Source organism: Patagioenas fasciata, chromosome 10, assembly GCF_037038585.1.
Source record: "Patagioenas fasciata isolate bPatFas1 chromosome 10, bPatFas1.hap1, whole genome shotgun sequence".
NCBI classification, from domain to species: Eukaryota; Metazoa; Chordata; class Aves; order Columbiformes; family Columbidae; genus Patagioenas; species Patagioenas fasciata.
The window spans coordinates 5,197,835-5,214,263 of NC_092529.1; the positions used below are offsets into that span (position 1 = coordinate 5,197,835).

The following is a 16,429-nucleotide window of genomic DNA, read 5'->3' on the forward strand; positions in this document are numbered from 1 at the left end:
ATGATCATTTAACTAAAAAAAAAACTCAACAGAAATAAAAATCTACACATGGAGAAGATTTTGAATGCCGTTTGATTTTTTTTTTTTAAATGATAATTTAACTAAAAAACCCCTATCAAGATGTAAAGAGCAGCACGTGTACCAGCCTTTTCCAGTCTCTCTCCCCACGGGACCCCGCCGTGTACTCGGGGCTCATCCCCACACGCAGCCGTTCGTGCCACCAGCGGGGCGCGTTACCGATCGCTCCGCGCCCCCGCAGCTCCTTCCCCGTTGCCGCCGCCGCCACCCGCGCGTTCCCGGGCCTGCCCCGAGCGGCCGCGGGCGCGGCCGCTCGGGGCAGGCCCGGGAACGCGCGGGTGGCTGCGGCGGCGGCGGCGTCGCGGCGCCCCCTGGCGGTTGGTGTCGGGCGGCGGCGTCGCTGTCGTGTTGACAGCGGCGGCCGCGCCGGGAGCTGCCCCGGGAAGCAGGTTGGCGGCGCCGGGGCTCCCGCGCTTCCCGCCCCGCTATGGCCTTCATGGAGAAGCCGCCGGCCGGGAAGGTGCTGCTGGACGACACGGTGCCGCTGACAGCGCAGATCGAGGCCAGCCAGAGCCTGCACTCCCACACGGTGAGTGGCGCCGGCCGGCGGGCAGGCCGGGCCGCGGGGGGCGGCGGGAGCGGGCGGAGGGAGCGAGAGGGAACCGGGGAACGCGGGGAGCGCGGCGGGGGGGTGGGGGTGAGGCTCAGCCCGGCGGGAGCGAGGTTGAGGGCAGCGGGGCAGGGCCCGGGGCCTGGGGCAGCCGGTGTGGTGCGGGGGGTGAGACCCTGGGAGCGGGGGTTGCACCTCCCGGGCAGCCCGGGGTGGGGAATGCGGCGGTGCCGCCGCGTCCCGGTCTCCCCCAGGGAACCGGGAGTTGTTGGGCTCCGTCTGCTCGTTCCGTGAAGCGGCTTTTCCTCCGGCAGCCACCGCGGCCCCGGGGTGCGGGCAGAGCGGGGGCTCCGGGCCGGCTCCCCCCGCACCGACCCGACGAGGCCTGGTGCCGTCTGGCTGAATAAAGTTGTTGTAATTTCAGTTTTTTCGGGGTCTGTTAACAGCGCTTGGAGCAGCGGTGGGCTCTGGTTGCCTCGTTTCAGTAGCTGTGATGAAGTTCCATTGGAACGGGCTGTATTTACCTCCCAGGGCTGTGGAGCTGCGGGGACACCCCGGGGAGCAGCCCCGTGGATTTGCCATGGGGAGCGATGACACTCGGCAGAACCAGCCCCGCCGTGACTTTATGTCACGCATTAATTCTCCTGGGGTGTCTGGTCCACATACACGCTGCCTCCCTAAGAACTGTACTGATTTCGAGCCCAAATTTCATAATCTCCTGCTTGCAGTTATTTTCCACTTTAAAACCGAGGTTTGCTTACGGTATGACCAAGCAGTACTGTGAATCAGAGAGAGAACTGGCTGTTGTTTGTCATTGCTGCTGTAGTTGGGAGCAGGGATGCTGGGCTGAAGAGGAGCCTGGAGGTACCTGAGCCGCAGGTACGTTAACGGGGAGCCTGTTTTAGATGGAGAGGCTGTTCTGCCGTCACACAGCTCCCATTCCTGCCTTGTTCATCTCTCTACCCAGCTCCTTGCATCTGGTGAATACTCTTAACATGAATGACAATAATTGTAGGTTCACCACAGGATATACAACTAACCTGTAGACTGTCTCATTAAATACCCTTCCTGTAAGCAATTCACACATAAGAAGTGTTTTGTTGTAGGAGGAACTTGCATTCCTCAGTGTTCCTCAGAAGAGAAGTTACATACGAGAAATCATCCCGAAAGTCTTGTGAATCCAGCAGGCTGTGGCTCTCGATTGTTGCAACTCCTCCTGTAAATAAAACTAATGAGGCTTATTTTCTCGTGATACTTTTTACCGGTGTCAATAGCTGAGGGGTGTATGTGCCAAATCCCAAGAGAAGTTGTATAACTTCTAATGCTCCCCAGTTCACAGACCAGATTATGGTTTCACTGTTACCTTGTCTCAATCAGGCCTTATTAGACTTCTGTTTCTTTTTACTAGTTCAAATGACAATGGCTTTTTGTGTTATTTCATTTGGTTTGCATGATTATGGTTAGGAAAAAAACCCCTCACAATATCATTTTTGAATGAGCACTTGGAAGTAGTTGTTCAATCCAGACTGTGTGTGTGTGTTGTCTTTTCTGGGGGAGTACGATCGCAAATGTTGCTCCCCTCGCTCTGTCTGTCAGCGCTGTGTGCTGTTACTAATGGATGTTCAGAAAAAATTCTCCGCTGATTTGTTCTGATCTTTTGTTAATAACAGAATGCAGGAGCACTGTGCCTTTTGATTTAAAATCTGTCTCTAAGATACATCTATTAGTAATTGTTTGTTTTTACTGCAGAAGCCCTGTTGATAGTTGAAAGATGGCTTGAAGTGTGTGTAGCACAGATGGTTTATATAGAGGCAGTGTGGGATAACAAAATACAGGAAGCCATCACAGAGACTTAGTTTCTTATTTGATGTGAGTTCACTATTTTGTCATTTTGGACACTTCCTCTTATGTCCCTTGCATATGAATAATTTGTTTAGTGGTGGGTGATGCTGTCCCTGATTTGAACTTTCCTGGTTTAAATAAGCCACACAAATAGACCCTTGTGTTTGAAGAGGTGTGTGAATGAAGCCTCTCGAAGAAATACGGGTTGAAGTGCTTTTGTGGGGCGTTAAGACTGTATTTTACTTTGTTATATTATAAGGGAGTAGATTGTCATTAACTGAGTGCTTTTTGGGTTTGTTCCTCAGCCCATCTCAAACCGATGTAGATCTATACAATTCTTCATCCCAAACTAATGTTTGGAGAACTAGGTCTTCAGACACTACACTTGTGCTAAAGCTGAAATGCAAAGGCATCCATGAGTACATTTTCTATTCTTTTGTCAGCAGTATGTATTAAGATTTTATAATGCTGCTTAGTGTTGCAAGAATTGCTTTAAGCTTACATTTATAATTTCATGACTATAGTTCATTGCTTATAAAAGCCCTCTCAGGAAGATGATTTGGGCCTAGGTTAGATGCAGCTTTAACATCCCACTGAACTAGTAATAATAGGAACCTTGTACGGGTGCTGACAATAGCCGGTCTTCTGAATAACCAGCTAAGGAAAAGGTGAAGAATTTCAGGAAGAGCTCTGTAGATGTTGTGAAAAACCACGCAGAAGACCAAAGCTTGTGTCAAATGAATGTTTTGCTTGTCTATTGTTCTATGCAGCTTCTGTTAATTTAAATGTAATAGAGCAGACTGGGTAAGTGTAAACTTAATAGCATTGAATGAAGGGCTGTACTTGGCAGAGGCTGAGTTTCTGTTTCCTGGGCATGAAGGTGAAACTAAAAAAACAAAACTGAAAACAAAGCCCCAAACTACTACATACTTGCGTGAATTCTCCAGAAACCTAAGAAGGGACAAAGCTACTATTTAGTATTTAAACTGTACTTCTGAGGGTTTGCACTTTTGATTTAGTAAGAACATGTCAACCCCCTAACAAATGTGGTTTGTAGGTTGTTAGGAAGTCAACTGCAAAGTTTTCTGATATGCTCACAAGCTCTTTGTGTTTCTTTCAAGTCAGAAGAGCTCAGAGGTTCTCACTTGAGTTAGAACATTTCAGCTGGTACATCATAACCTCCATGCTTTTGTGTTGCAACAAAGACATTGTCAGCTGAGGTTTTCTCTCTGCCTATTTATTTCCCATGATAATTGAAGATGAAAATGATGCCTTTTCTTTTTTACAAAAGTTGTTTCCACAGTAAGTGTGTTACAAGCAGTCTGGAGTTTTGTTGGAATGTGCCTTTACATACAAATCATTCTATAGTGCAGTGTTTATGGAGCCCTTTTCATTTTGAAAGCCACATAAATGTATGTTGCGGGCACATTCCAACGGTACCTCACTTAACAGATCTGAAATTACGTGAGCAAACCCTGTGAGCTTCATTTTGTGCCTTGCTCTGTGTTTCAGTCACTGGTGCTGCCCGATTTCCAGGCGTGCTTTGGGCACCTTTTCGCAGACACGCTTCAGTGCTCTGGGTAGCTACGTGGACCAACTGGTTTGCGGAAAATGAAGTTGTTTTGTTGCCATCGCATTCCTCGAATTCAATAGGAGTGGAATTACAACCAGTATATTAAGCCATTTGCAAGTGTCTCAATGCCAAATGTGCTCTGACAACAGAGGCATTTTCGGCTCTAAAGCTTTAATATGATAAATTTTGGCTGTTGAGTTTGCTTCGTGTTACAATATTTCATCTGTATATTCACTATTTAAAAGTGGCTTTCTTTCTAAGCCTTAAAATAGGATGCTATTTTCTTCCACAAAAATCTAGACATATTCCTTAATAAGAACTACCCATCTGTACATACAAGTTTTAGAGCACTTTACAGCAGTTAACCCGCTATCAAGTTATACAAATACTTCTGAACATTCCTTAATTCTTTTCTGAAGCGATTTTCCTTTTTTAATGCGTTTGTGTTGAAATTGAAGTAGTGAAACAGCCAATTTTGCCACAGTACGTTGTTGACTTAAAGGCATTTGGAAATGAACAGCTGAAATAAATCCCTCTCATAACACACTTCCAGAGTTTTTGTGTTTTCCTTAAGCAATCGTGAATGTTAACACTCATAGCTTTTAGATTAGAAAAATGTTGAAAAAGCATGTATATTTTTCCTGTGTTGTTCTTGGATACAGAAATGGAGCCACATATTTCTAGAACTGTAGGATTTATTTGAAAAGCTTGTAAAGGACTTTGCACGTCTGCTTTATAAGGAATTAAATCTCTGCAGGGTTGCCTTCACTTTGGAAAAAAATATAATGAAGTTACTTTTAGAGGTGGTTTTAGACAAGGAACTATTAGAGTTCACTTGTTTGAGGCTTTGGAAATACAGTTTATCCACTGGGCTTAGTAAGCAAGCTTGACCACCTGCCCCCTGCCAAGCTTGAGCTCAAACAAGATACTGGTTCATCACACCTAATTTTAGATATCCCAACCTTATTGTTTCCACTTACTAAATTAGCATCGCGTTTGTAGCTCCTGCAAAAATGGCAGTCAAAGCATTAGTTGCTGTATTATCCGTTGGTAAATCCAGTGCCTGCGAGATGTTGCGGTGTCCTTAGAATATTTTTATTGGCTACTGAGTCAGTCCTGAAAAATACAGAGTGTTCTGCTCTTCGGGTGAAGGGCGCAGTGATGCGGGTCCTGCCAAGCTGTTATTTCTCTCATCTGTCTCCAGAGCTGTTCTTGTTCAGTGCATTTCATTACATGGAAGTGTGTGTCCTATTTTTTGGTTGTTTTTTTCTGCCATTGTCCTACTTCACAGCTTTCACTCGTTGAATGGGTTACTCATTACTACACCAGGGATAACTGTGTGTGTAACAGGTAATGTCCCCGGACAAACACGTGCGTTGTTCACAATGCAGGTAAACCCCACTGCTGCTGCTCGTACCCCAGATGGGCTTAATGGCAGGTTGTGCAACAGCAAATAAATGCTTTGCCCTGTAGTGAAGAGGTTGAGCAGTTTTCCTGATCTCATTGCTGCTGTTCACATGGGTGATTTTCTAAATAAACATTTAAAAGCGCTTTTTACTGGATATTGTTTCAATCCAGCTCATTTAAGCGGGGATTGTATTCGTGCTTAATTAGGCTTTCCTCTCTTTAATGCTTTAAAATAAAGCCCTTTCAGACTTTTAGTTGATGTGACCTGAAGGTGGCCTGGATCTTTATAATGGTTGGCTTTTCAAGTCTCTTGGATTGAACAGATGTACAGCAGAAACCTATGGAAAAACAGGCTGATTATCCTGGGCCAGAAATTGAGAGACTGTTTTCTTGGAAAACCAGAATGTATTACCCAATATTGGCAAAACTCTCTAGGTTTTATTATATGAATCTCCAAATTCACCACTTGTTATTTCCTGTTTTGTCTCTATAAAAGCCTTTCTTTCCTGTTTGCTTTCAGTTTCAAAAACTAGGAAAGATGATAAACAGCAATCGTTAAATATTTTGACATGTTTTGCTGTGTCACTTTCACCTAGAAACATTAACAGAATTGTCTGAGCAGCTCCGAGCTGCTGGTATTTTAACAAGTGCTGGAAAACCAGGGAATAATCTTGTGAATTTTGGGGGAAAAAACACCTAAATGTTGGCTCTGCATGAAAATGGGTGAGTTCAGGGTAACATTAATCCCAGGCAGTGATTGTGAAACTGTTACTGGCAAAAGATTGGAGAAATGCAGCATGGTTGTCACTGAGCCACGTGGATGTTTGGAAAATACTCTTTTTCAGAAAATCTACCCAGCACTCTGTAGCGGTAGGAAGAAGATTTTTAGGAAATGACAGCGTGTGACAGGGGTCATACAGCTTTCCCTGCTCCAAACCCTCCTCCCAGCAGCGCTTTCCGCTTTCTTGACTAACTGGAGCAGCCAGGAAATGATCCTGTAGGTAAAACCGCTTTGCTCGGCATCTTTAAACATGTATTATATATTGAACTGCTGCTGGAATAGCCAGGTTGTGGCAGGACATAGCTTGGCGGTGTTGGTGGGGAGAGCAGGGGATGTACAAACCTCACCTGAGTGGGAGGCTGGAGGGACTCGGGGAGGTTCTCTTGGGGACTGGTTTTATGGCCTGTGTAGTTATTGCCCGTGAGCAAAATCAGTTGCAGGAGGTCAACCGTGTCCTGCAAGCCAAGAGCTTGCTTTGCCAACCAGCAGCTGTTAGGGCTCCTTTGATGTTGGTTGGTAAACTGAGTCATAGGAAAGATTTTGAGCCATTCGTGTAGGAGTGAAAGATGCCATGGGAATTTCTGCATGAGCGTAGCTGACCTAGAGTTCATCGAGCCTGGTTGTTAATCCCTAAAACTGTCGGCAGGAGTGAACTCTGATAATTACCAGCCCTTTCTGAAGCCTTTTCCATTGTATTTTCTCAGGTTATGCAGCTAAACAGAAATGATTCTGAGCATGCCTATCTGTTTTCCTTACACTTTCATGTATTTCCTATGTACACAGTCTCAGTCCTGCTATCAAATCAGGCTGTCTCAGGAGAAAATTATCATAATTCAGATTTTTTTCCTAAACAAAATAGGATTTGGCAGAGTAATGCAGGCTTTTGCGCATTTAGGCTTTTTCCTTGAAGCGCTGAAAGCTCTTCTTTGGTCCTATGGGAAGCAGATATGAGCAGTGCCAATTATAATCCCAAGACAAGCTTGTTGGTGTGTGGAGGCAATAGGAAGTGTCAGCTTCTCACTAAAACTCAGCAAACTGTGGTCTGCTGATTATGTGCAGCCATGGCAGATATTGGGAATTGTGTCATGTTGCTTATCATGGCTTTTCTACCATAGGTATTCTTTGGCTTTCAGTTGCGTTATCAACTCTAGGAAAAAAACCAAACAAAATAAAAAGCCCCAAACAAATAAACAAGCAAAGACCCAAAATAAAGCTCCGTAAGACCATTCGTTTTTTTTTTTCCTTAGTGGTAGTGCTGAGGTGGCCAGTTTTTCATTACAGTCAACATTGATGGAGAAAGACTTAAACCTTTTCCATACAGGCAGAACTAACAATGTTAGGATGAACTAGCGATGTTCTAGTTTCAGTTCGTGAAGCCGTGATGTGAAGAGGGGTCTTGATTTGTGCTTTAGGGTGCCAAAGTAAAACTAGATGGGAAAATTCTGGAGTCTGCATGGAAGAAATAGTTGTGGCCCAAGTGTATTTTTCATAGAATCACAGGATGCTTTGGGTTGAAGGGACCTTCAAAGACCATCAGTGCCACCCCTGCCATGAGCAGGGACATCTTCACCAGCTCAGGTTGCTCAGAGCCCCGTCCAGCCTGGCCTGGGATGTCTCCAGGGATGGTTCATCCACCACCTCTCTGGCCAACCTGGGCCAGGCTCTCACCACCCTCAGGGGCAACAATTTCTTCCTCATGTCCACCCTGAATCTCCCTCCTTTAGTTTAATCTTTCTTATCGGCCCCTTTTAAGCACTAAAAGGCACAATAAGGTCTCCCCAGAGCTTCTCTTCTCCAACTGAACACCCCAACTCTCTCAGCCTGTCCTCCCAGCAGAGCTGTTCCAGCTTCAGATCATTTCTGGCCCCTTTCCAACAGGTCCATGTGTGTCCTGACAGGGTTTTGTGATACAGTCTCACTGTGACAATGAGCTCTGAGCCCCGAGCTGTTCATCACCAGGCTCTGCAGAAGAGCCAACGGTTGGATTGATCGGAGTGGTTGTGTGCAGTAAGATACTTTGGCGTTAGTCTATTGAATTGGTGTGTTCTACCTGTCTGAGAACGTTTTCTTGGAGTGCAATAGGAGAGGTTAATCACTGGACAAAGAGTAAGCGCTACAAGGGATTGAGCAATAACTCTGCTTCTTTCAAAACCCTAGAAAAGATGAATGACTGAACGTGGTGAATCATGACCAGCGTGGTTTTTCAGAGAAACAGCCAACATTCCTGTGAGACTTGCTGAATAAGTGGTTGCTGCAATTTTTTGGCGGTGTGTGAAGCAGCCTCTTCCTACTTCCCAAATGCAGCAATGATCACAAAACAGGAAAAGCCATGTTAGTGGTAAATCTGGGTTTCCAGGTGTCCCTTTAATCAGTTTCTGTCACACAGTTTCCAAACATAGTTACATGGTTGATTGCAATCAGCTCTGTGGATTTTTGTTACTGTTTATGAGGATTTGGGCTCCTTGTTTTGAAGGAAAATACCTTAATTGTAATTTCAAATGAGTAAGAGAAGAGAATATGGAGAGAGTATGTCAGGCCGACTTTCTGAAAATAGACACTTCAATTCTGGTATAGTAGTTACGTGTTTTGGTCTGTGACATCTCGGATTTCTGTCATTTCCAGCTAAGCTGCTAGGACATGGAGTGCTCTAAATCACTTCAGTTTTCATGCTTACTAATCTTGAATTTGTTCTCAAGGCTTGATAGTTCAAAATTGCTACAGATATTTGCCAGCTCTTGATAATAAAGCATTTTTGCCTGAGCAACATTGTGCTTTGGAAGGAAACTTCAGTAAATATATTCCGGATTAGTTAACGCTCAACACACAAGGTAATGCCATCCGATAAGTGGTGCCTTTGCCTCTTGCCTGGAATAGTCATAATTCTTGATTTACATTACTTACTTTCATGATGGTAAGTGTTAAATGAGAATTTAATTCTATGGAGGGATGCTCTGATGTGCCCCACTTTGTTTGCATCTAATTGTATGTTTATGTTTTCCAGTGCACAAGCTTTTAATTTCATTTCATTTGAAAGAGGAGAATTAGTTCTGTGTGGTTCTGAAGGCAACTTGCAAAACCAGAAGATGCTTCACAGTACCTGAAAGTACTAATAAATGACTTTTTAACTGTGAAGCTGAATTTATACTACTTCATGGATCAAACCCTCAATTAATTGAATTATCTAGTTGGTATACAGGTACATGCCAGATAAAGTTACTGTTACAGGATGGACAAGTTTTGTACATAGACTCAAGGTAGTGGAAATGCCTTTGTTTATTTGTTATTATTTCATTATTGTCTATTCATAATCATTTGGAATGCAGCATTAATTGTAATATCTGAAAAAAATGGTGCATAATGCTCTGATCTGTCCTTTTGTTTGTGTGAGACTCCTATTGATGTAAGCAGTTCAGGAAACTTCGGTGGCGTTTGAAATTGAAAAAATTACTCAGCACTTTACATAAAATACATTTGAAAGTTCGAAGCGGGGTGGATGGAGCCATCTGAGCTGAGTAAGAACTGATTTATCGTGTGATGTTGCTGCACCGCGGGCCATAACTGGGTGGGTACTCACACGTCGCTTGGCACAAATGCAAAGAGCTTTTTGTGCGTTCCAGCCTAGAAATACTGTGAGCCGTGGCTTCACTTTGTATTTGGTTTAGATTTTTCTGGTTCTCACTTTGAGTTTTGTGGCTGTTGGTGTGCGAAGCGCCTGAGTGTGTTGGGTGAGGAAATTCGGGGGGTTCAAGTGGGACTTTGAGCACCGGTGGTGGGTCCTGCTGCCCCGGCCAGGAACAGGAACGTGCTGGGGACACGGGGCTTTCTGACAATGTCAGCCTGACACAATGGGAAGTGTAAAACATAAGCACCTGTATGGCTTCTTCCCCCGCTTCTGACTCTGAGTGCTCTCTAGCTCTTTTCAGTCTTGAGAGTTGCATTTTCGCAGGCTTTTCTTTACGTTTTTGGCTCTCCATTTACATGTTTTTCAATGTAAATTATGTGGTCATGGGATTATCTGTATAATAAGACTTTAAAAAGAGCTGCATTTATAGAGCGTTCAGTGTATGCAAATGGAAAAGGAAGTATCCCTCACTACAGTTAGCCCAGATTAATTTTTGTTCTTGCTAATTACACAATACCTAAAATGGAGATTATAGGCTTTCTAGGAAAAGAACTTGCCTCGTTTATGATCTTTGAAATGTCGAAAGTGTTTTTAGAGCTGTTTTCAAACTTAAACAGAATAGGGGTAAACAAAATCATGGCTTCTTTGAAGCGTGCCTGAGTAGGTATACACAATGCTTGGTATCTGTTCTTAAGATAATTAGATAAATCACAAATAATGGTATTGCTGTAGTGACCAGGTATTGGTCTACAAAACATACATTGGAGCTTGAAATGAAGAGACTGAAAAGAATTGTGTTTGATGAATGTAGTTGTGGTAGGAGAATTATGAATTCTTAAAATCTAAAAGTGATTCACTGAGATTTAGATACATTTGCACAGTTAATATATAAATAATTAACATTAAGCATGCATTAGAAATGAAGAATGATCCTAATGATAAACTGATACGTTCCAGTTACGCAAGCGCACCCCAAGGCTTTTGTGGTAACGTTGCTCACACAAAGATAACCCGAAGTTGGGCAGCTCTGGGTCTGTGCCGGCATTTTGGTCTGCGGTGATGGGGGTTACTGGTTAGATACTGCGGGTTACTGGTTAGATACTGGTGGTGTGGAGACTCTTCTTCAGCTGCTGTGTGTGGTGGGTACGCTCTTACCGTCTTTTTCTTAACTCAGTGAACTGTTGAAGTGCTTCACAGGTCTGCGAGCTCTTGGACTCCTCATCTATCCCTTGGTGAAGCAGAGGGAGCTGCTAGTGATGGGTGTGAGCAAACCCCGCTCCAACCTTCACCCAGCCACGGAAAATCTTCATCTGAATGTTCTGTTCTTGAGTGTTTCATAATCTGATATTGGTCATATTTGGAGAAGTACCTAATAACTTTCTTCGGCTTGTTACTTCTCATTTCTAATAATGTTTTTCCTTTTGTTAGGAATACATCATCCGCGTTCAGAGAGGAGTTTCAGCGGAAAACAGTTGGCAGGTAACTTCTTGAACTGTTGTTCATGTAACCATGATGCCTTTTTAGGAAGAATTTGGAAATTGTCTCTTCCTAGCTTTTTAAACTTGAGCTAGAGAGGGAAATGTTGGTTTGGAACTGAAGACACAAAGTGCTTGAATACTTTTGGTCAAAAACTAAGAGAAAAGCAGCATTGGTGCCAGCTGCACAAGGCATGTTGTCTGCTGCTATTGTCAATATTCCAGAAAAACAGGGAAAATGCCTGTCACGTTACTGCTGTGTGTTGCACGACTATCATTTTTAAATCTCCAATCCCAGTTTGCCTTCCCTAGTGCTAAAATCACAGCCTTGCTGATACATGAGCAATGAAACATAGAAGTAATGAAGATGATTGTGAAAAGCTGTTGCATATAACACGGCAAAAATACGTTGTTTGCCGACAGCTTTGCTCACAAAGATTATTTTAAGCCGTTTTAAGGTAATGTCTGAAATGTATTTTCATTCTGGTCAAGATGTGATTAAAAACATTTCTTTGCTTTCTGGCAGTGTGACATAAATCCAGCAGTTATGCATTTGTACAAAAATGGTTAAAAGAAGAAAAACTCATACATGGGAATTACTTTTGTCTGATGGGATTTTGAAGGGTGAAATGCTAATGGGAAAAGTGATATATTTCTTAAACTTTGTTATTATGTTTTGCAGATTGTGAGGCGATACAGTGACTTTGACTTGCTTAATAATAGCTTGCAGGTAACTTTTACCCTTTATATGTAGATATCAAATGTCCGTAAGAAGGATTTATATAAAATGGCGTGTGATACTTCTATGCATTGCAGTGAAGAAAAAATACAAATTCACATAGCTGTAAATAGAAACAATGACTTCAAGTGTAATTTTAATGCCTACTTTTTCCACTCTTTTCTCGTGTAAAATTGTAATTTTAGCACCAACAGGATCAGTTTATATAGAAATGGAGGAAACTGGCAGATACTGAATCTTTCCCTTCAGTACTGCGACTTGTTCCGGTTTTATGTGTTATTATTTGTTCCTCCTTTGATTCGAAGAAAGCCAAAGCACACACCAACCTTATAAATTCAGCATTGAAGTGCTACGTCTCATTATTTATACTCGTCTAAAAGCACTACCAGATGCTGCTTATCATGTGATGGTTTTCTGTATCACTGGGAAGTGTTCCGTAGTTAAACACTGGACTTACTGTGTGTTTTCTTGTGCTTTTTTGGACAATTATTTCTTTTTAGTTTGTGTGGGAAAAAGGAGGGTATGTGACTGCGTTTGGGAAGAGAGGGGAGCAGCAGCGACTGGCATCTCCAGGAATGAAACTTGTTACTCCAGATTTCCATAGTACTATGCAAGCAAGATAAAAAGTGAATGCTTCTGCGATTTGAGGATAGATTTTTGTGACTTTGAAACTTTTTTCCTTGTTAAATGTTGTGTGAATTCAGGAGCTTAATGCTGCTTCTCCTTCCTCTCCCCCACCTCCATCGAATCAATTATTTGCTTGATGAACCTCAGTGAGAAAACCACATAGGATGTTGAATTGTGCACTCTGATAGTCTGCTGTAACTGATTCCTGGGCTAGAAGGTGGATGGAAGGGCATATTAGTCACAATTCAACAGAGGGAATGTGGTTGCACTGTGGAATTATTTTATTGAATGTACAGTAGCATGTAGGAATTCTTATCGTGACCTAGAAACCTCTTGTGTGGTGTGCTGAATAAATGTGATACAAAGATGTCTCTTGCTCCAAAGAGCATTACTGGTAAGATAAGCACCCATGGGAAGACAAGGAAATGACATGGTACTAGTAGTCATAGTCCACAGTAGTCATTGTAGTCTTAACCGTAGGCAAGTTTTGATAGAGATCACAGCGAATGAATTTTGAGAAAGATTTAAAAAGAAGAAAGAGTTCACTTTTGCAGTCGCCTATAACAAACTCCTCTTAACCGTGGGGAGTAGAATGTGAAAAAGCTTTGTTGTCTTCTCATTTAACTTTCAAATGAGGCAGCTTTAGTAGAGAGGCCGATGGACCTTTAAGACTTAAAATTCAGAAATGACAGGTACTGGAAGGTTAGGCCAAGGTGGAAGGTCTAGGAAGTGAAAGTAAACAGGTTATGTATGATGTGGTACAGGAAGAAAAGGACCTTGTATCTGAGACAAAGGTGAATGATAGAAGTGGAGGGTTCAGGAAATTATTCAACAGCAGCTTGCAGAGTGGGACAAGGAGGAATTTGAAATGAGAGATTTTGCAGAGAGAAGATACCAAGATCTGGGACAAAAACATCAGCTGCTTGGATGGCTAGAAGAGATCAAACAGAATCATGGAGACATACCTCTGCAGAGGGCGGCTAAATTAAGAGGCTGTGTTCATTAGCACTTGATCTCCTTCAGAGAAAACTACCGCTCATGTTCAAACTCCTGTTTCTACTTGCCATAGTCTGGAATGGCAAAGATCTCTCTCTGCTTGGATGCAGCCTACTGAGAACCACCCCAAGAGGTGTAATTCCTTGTTACGTGCCCAGCAGACTGGCAGGAACAACACTTTAAATGTGTATCAAAGATGCTCAGCTCTGCTTTTGACAGACACCACTGCTTCTCCAGCTGAGACCCATATGCCTGGGCTTGAGAGACAGCAGAGAGCAGCTGACAAGAAGCGTATTAAAATTGCTCATTTCTCCCACTGTTTGAGATTTTGTTTTTATAAATTGCTCTTTGTGGTGCTGGAGCTGAAGTTTTCTGATCCATTAAGACATGAAACACTCCTTGGTTCTTTCCATCCAGAACTCTAAGTGACAATATTAAAGTCCCATGATTAAACTCTTTAAACTCTCATCTGTGAACATTGAAATCAGAGTAAACAAACAATCTCAAAAAAAACCAACCCCCCAAACAGTATAAAGCAATGAGCAATAAGAAAATACCAAAACCCAATCTCCATCCTTGACAATGAAGACATTGCTGGACAAACAGCTGGATTTTCTTTTGGGTATAAAGCCCCAAGTTCTTCCAGTTCCTATACCATACTGGACCTCTTTGTAGGTTTGGGTGGTTGTGTTTGAACACGTAGCTGCAGCTGAGCTGAAATGCAGCTTTTCTGCTGTTAATCTGCTGCTACCTATGCAATAAAAGCAAGGACTGAGAATTTCTAAACTGTGTACACTGGGGGATGTAGTCCTACCACCCACCTTGGAAATAATGAGAAGTGTTTGCCTGTGACCCTGATCTGCATCAGAAGGTTTCAAGGCAGATTCCCTGAACTCTCAGCCATGTACTGGATTTAAAAGCCCCTTCCAGACCATCCTGCATTTCTTCCTCTTTGCTTCTTTGACAGAGATGTGTGGAGATCATTGGCTGCTCTTTTGTTCGGTGAACTACTGGTAAGGCAAGATATAGAAGCGTTTTATTGCAGCTTTTGAACAGACATTCCTGAGCAGGCTGCGATTTGAAGATAAGAGTGTTAATTCCCAGGTTCTTCAGTGGTGAAGCCCATCCTGGCTCCAGCGCTGAGCTGGGGACGCTGATGAGTTACCGTGATTGAAAGCTTGTGAGGTCTTTGCCAGGTCAGGACCTCACTGAGGTCTTGTTCTGCGGCAGACGGTGCTCCCGCTGTGCTGGATGCAGTGGCAGATAGCTACAAAAACCTGCGGGTGAATGGTGCTTTCTGCTGAAATATAGCAGATGTGTGGTTTATTGAAATAAATCTTAAAACAATAGTGGGCTAAAAGCATCGGAACTAGAGTCTTTTTCGCTCTGGTGGGAGCTAGCCGTCAGGTCAGGGAGGTAAAGGTGATTATGATTTGATGTACTTTTCCAGTGAGTTATATCAGAAATGGATTTAATTTTTGTTTAGAAACTTGTTTATGAATAGAAGTAAGAGTGGTCTGCCAAATGAAATTCTTGTGTGCCTCTGGCGTTACAGCCAGTAATTCACCAATTTAGCTTTAAGTTGTAAATTGTTACTTTTGAGTTTATTCCTTGATGTGTTTTTTTCCCCCCCTTGTGTGTAACAGCATTAAAAAATGCTCAGTGCATTGGATTATTTTTCTGCAATTCAGGCGCAGTTACAGCTATAACTTTATCAGCCCATGATTTGCAGTTAGAAAAGGGAAATAGGAGAAGTGGCTGAGGTTGAACTCCTGTGTTCAAAAGGAGGAGAAAACAAAAAGGGGTTGCTGCTTCTGCCCCTGTTCATTGAACTAATCCTTTCCTTTTTGCACTAGTTAAAATGCGTTGTTCAGACACCAAATGTCACTGTCTTCTCCGCGGTGAACTGTTTGCTTTAGAAATGAGGTTGTTGCATCTGGTGTAATTGATTCCTGCAACACACACTTCTCAAAGCCAACCCCCCTGGAGATTCAGGGCACCCAAGGCAGGTGCTTTGATCTGCAGGACAACGATGTGTTAACAACATGAAAAATTTATTCTGGCAATTCACATGACCTAATTGAGTATAAACACTGTGTGCAATCCTAGTTTTGTTTTCTAAAGATGACCTCTTTGATCTGACTTACATAAGGCTTTGAATTCCTGTACATTTTTTCATCGTCCTGTTTCGAAGTATTCCTCTGATTTATTTTGTTTCCTCAAGTTTTGGATCACTTATGTCAACATAAACCAACTACTGTACATCCACTGGTAGATTGCAGCTATTTCTGGGTTGAAAGCTGTTTAAAAACTGTACAGTAACTAATTCAGGGAATAACGGAAAAGTTGAACTGTATTTGAAATTATAGATTTAAAATACTGGCAGTAAGGGAACTGAATTACCTATAAAGGCAGTAGAGGCAAAGTTATTAATCTGCACTTCATGAAATAAGAAAGCGTAAATCTTATCCAGAGAAAACGGTGAGGCGTGAATGGTTTTTGTGCTGCGGTGGAGATATGTCATGGAAAGGGTTTGGCTGAAAATTGTAGTCATTTAGTATCTGAAAGTTTTGTGCGGGGATCTTCAATGCATGACTCACTAGCAAGAATTTCTCTCCTCGCATTTTCAGTGTCATTCCACTTACTAATCTCTTCACAGCGGGATGCAAGCTGTTGTCTGTCTAGCTTACCCTGATAACAGTACTTAGAAAAAACATAAAAGCCTGTACATATAGGCAG

The 16,429-nt window shown here is 42.8% G+C and overlaps 1 protein-coding gene across 7 annotated transcripts in view; it reads left to right on the forward strand.

Annotated features, from left to right (window-relative positions):
• Positions 1-385: 385 nt before the first annotated feature.
• Positions 386-16,429, forward strand: part of PXK (PX domain containing serine/threonine kinase like) — a 36,689-nt gene continuing 20,645 nt past the window's right edge. For 6 of the 7 annotated variants that reach the window (XM_065845467.2, XM_065845468.2, XM_065845469.2 and 3 more), the window contains exons 1-3: positions 387-607; positions 11,282-11,332; positions 12,011-12,058. In XM_065845467.2, the coding sequence (XP_065701539.1) occupies positions 506-607; positions 11,282-11,332; positions 12,011-12,058 (201 nt within the window). In that variant the 5' untranslated portion in view covers positions 387-505. Of the gene's footprint in view, positions 608-11,281; positions 11,333-12,010; positions 12,059-16,429 lie in introns of all 7 variants that reach the window. The other variant, XM_071812981.1, reaches the window with a different exon arrangement.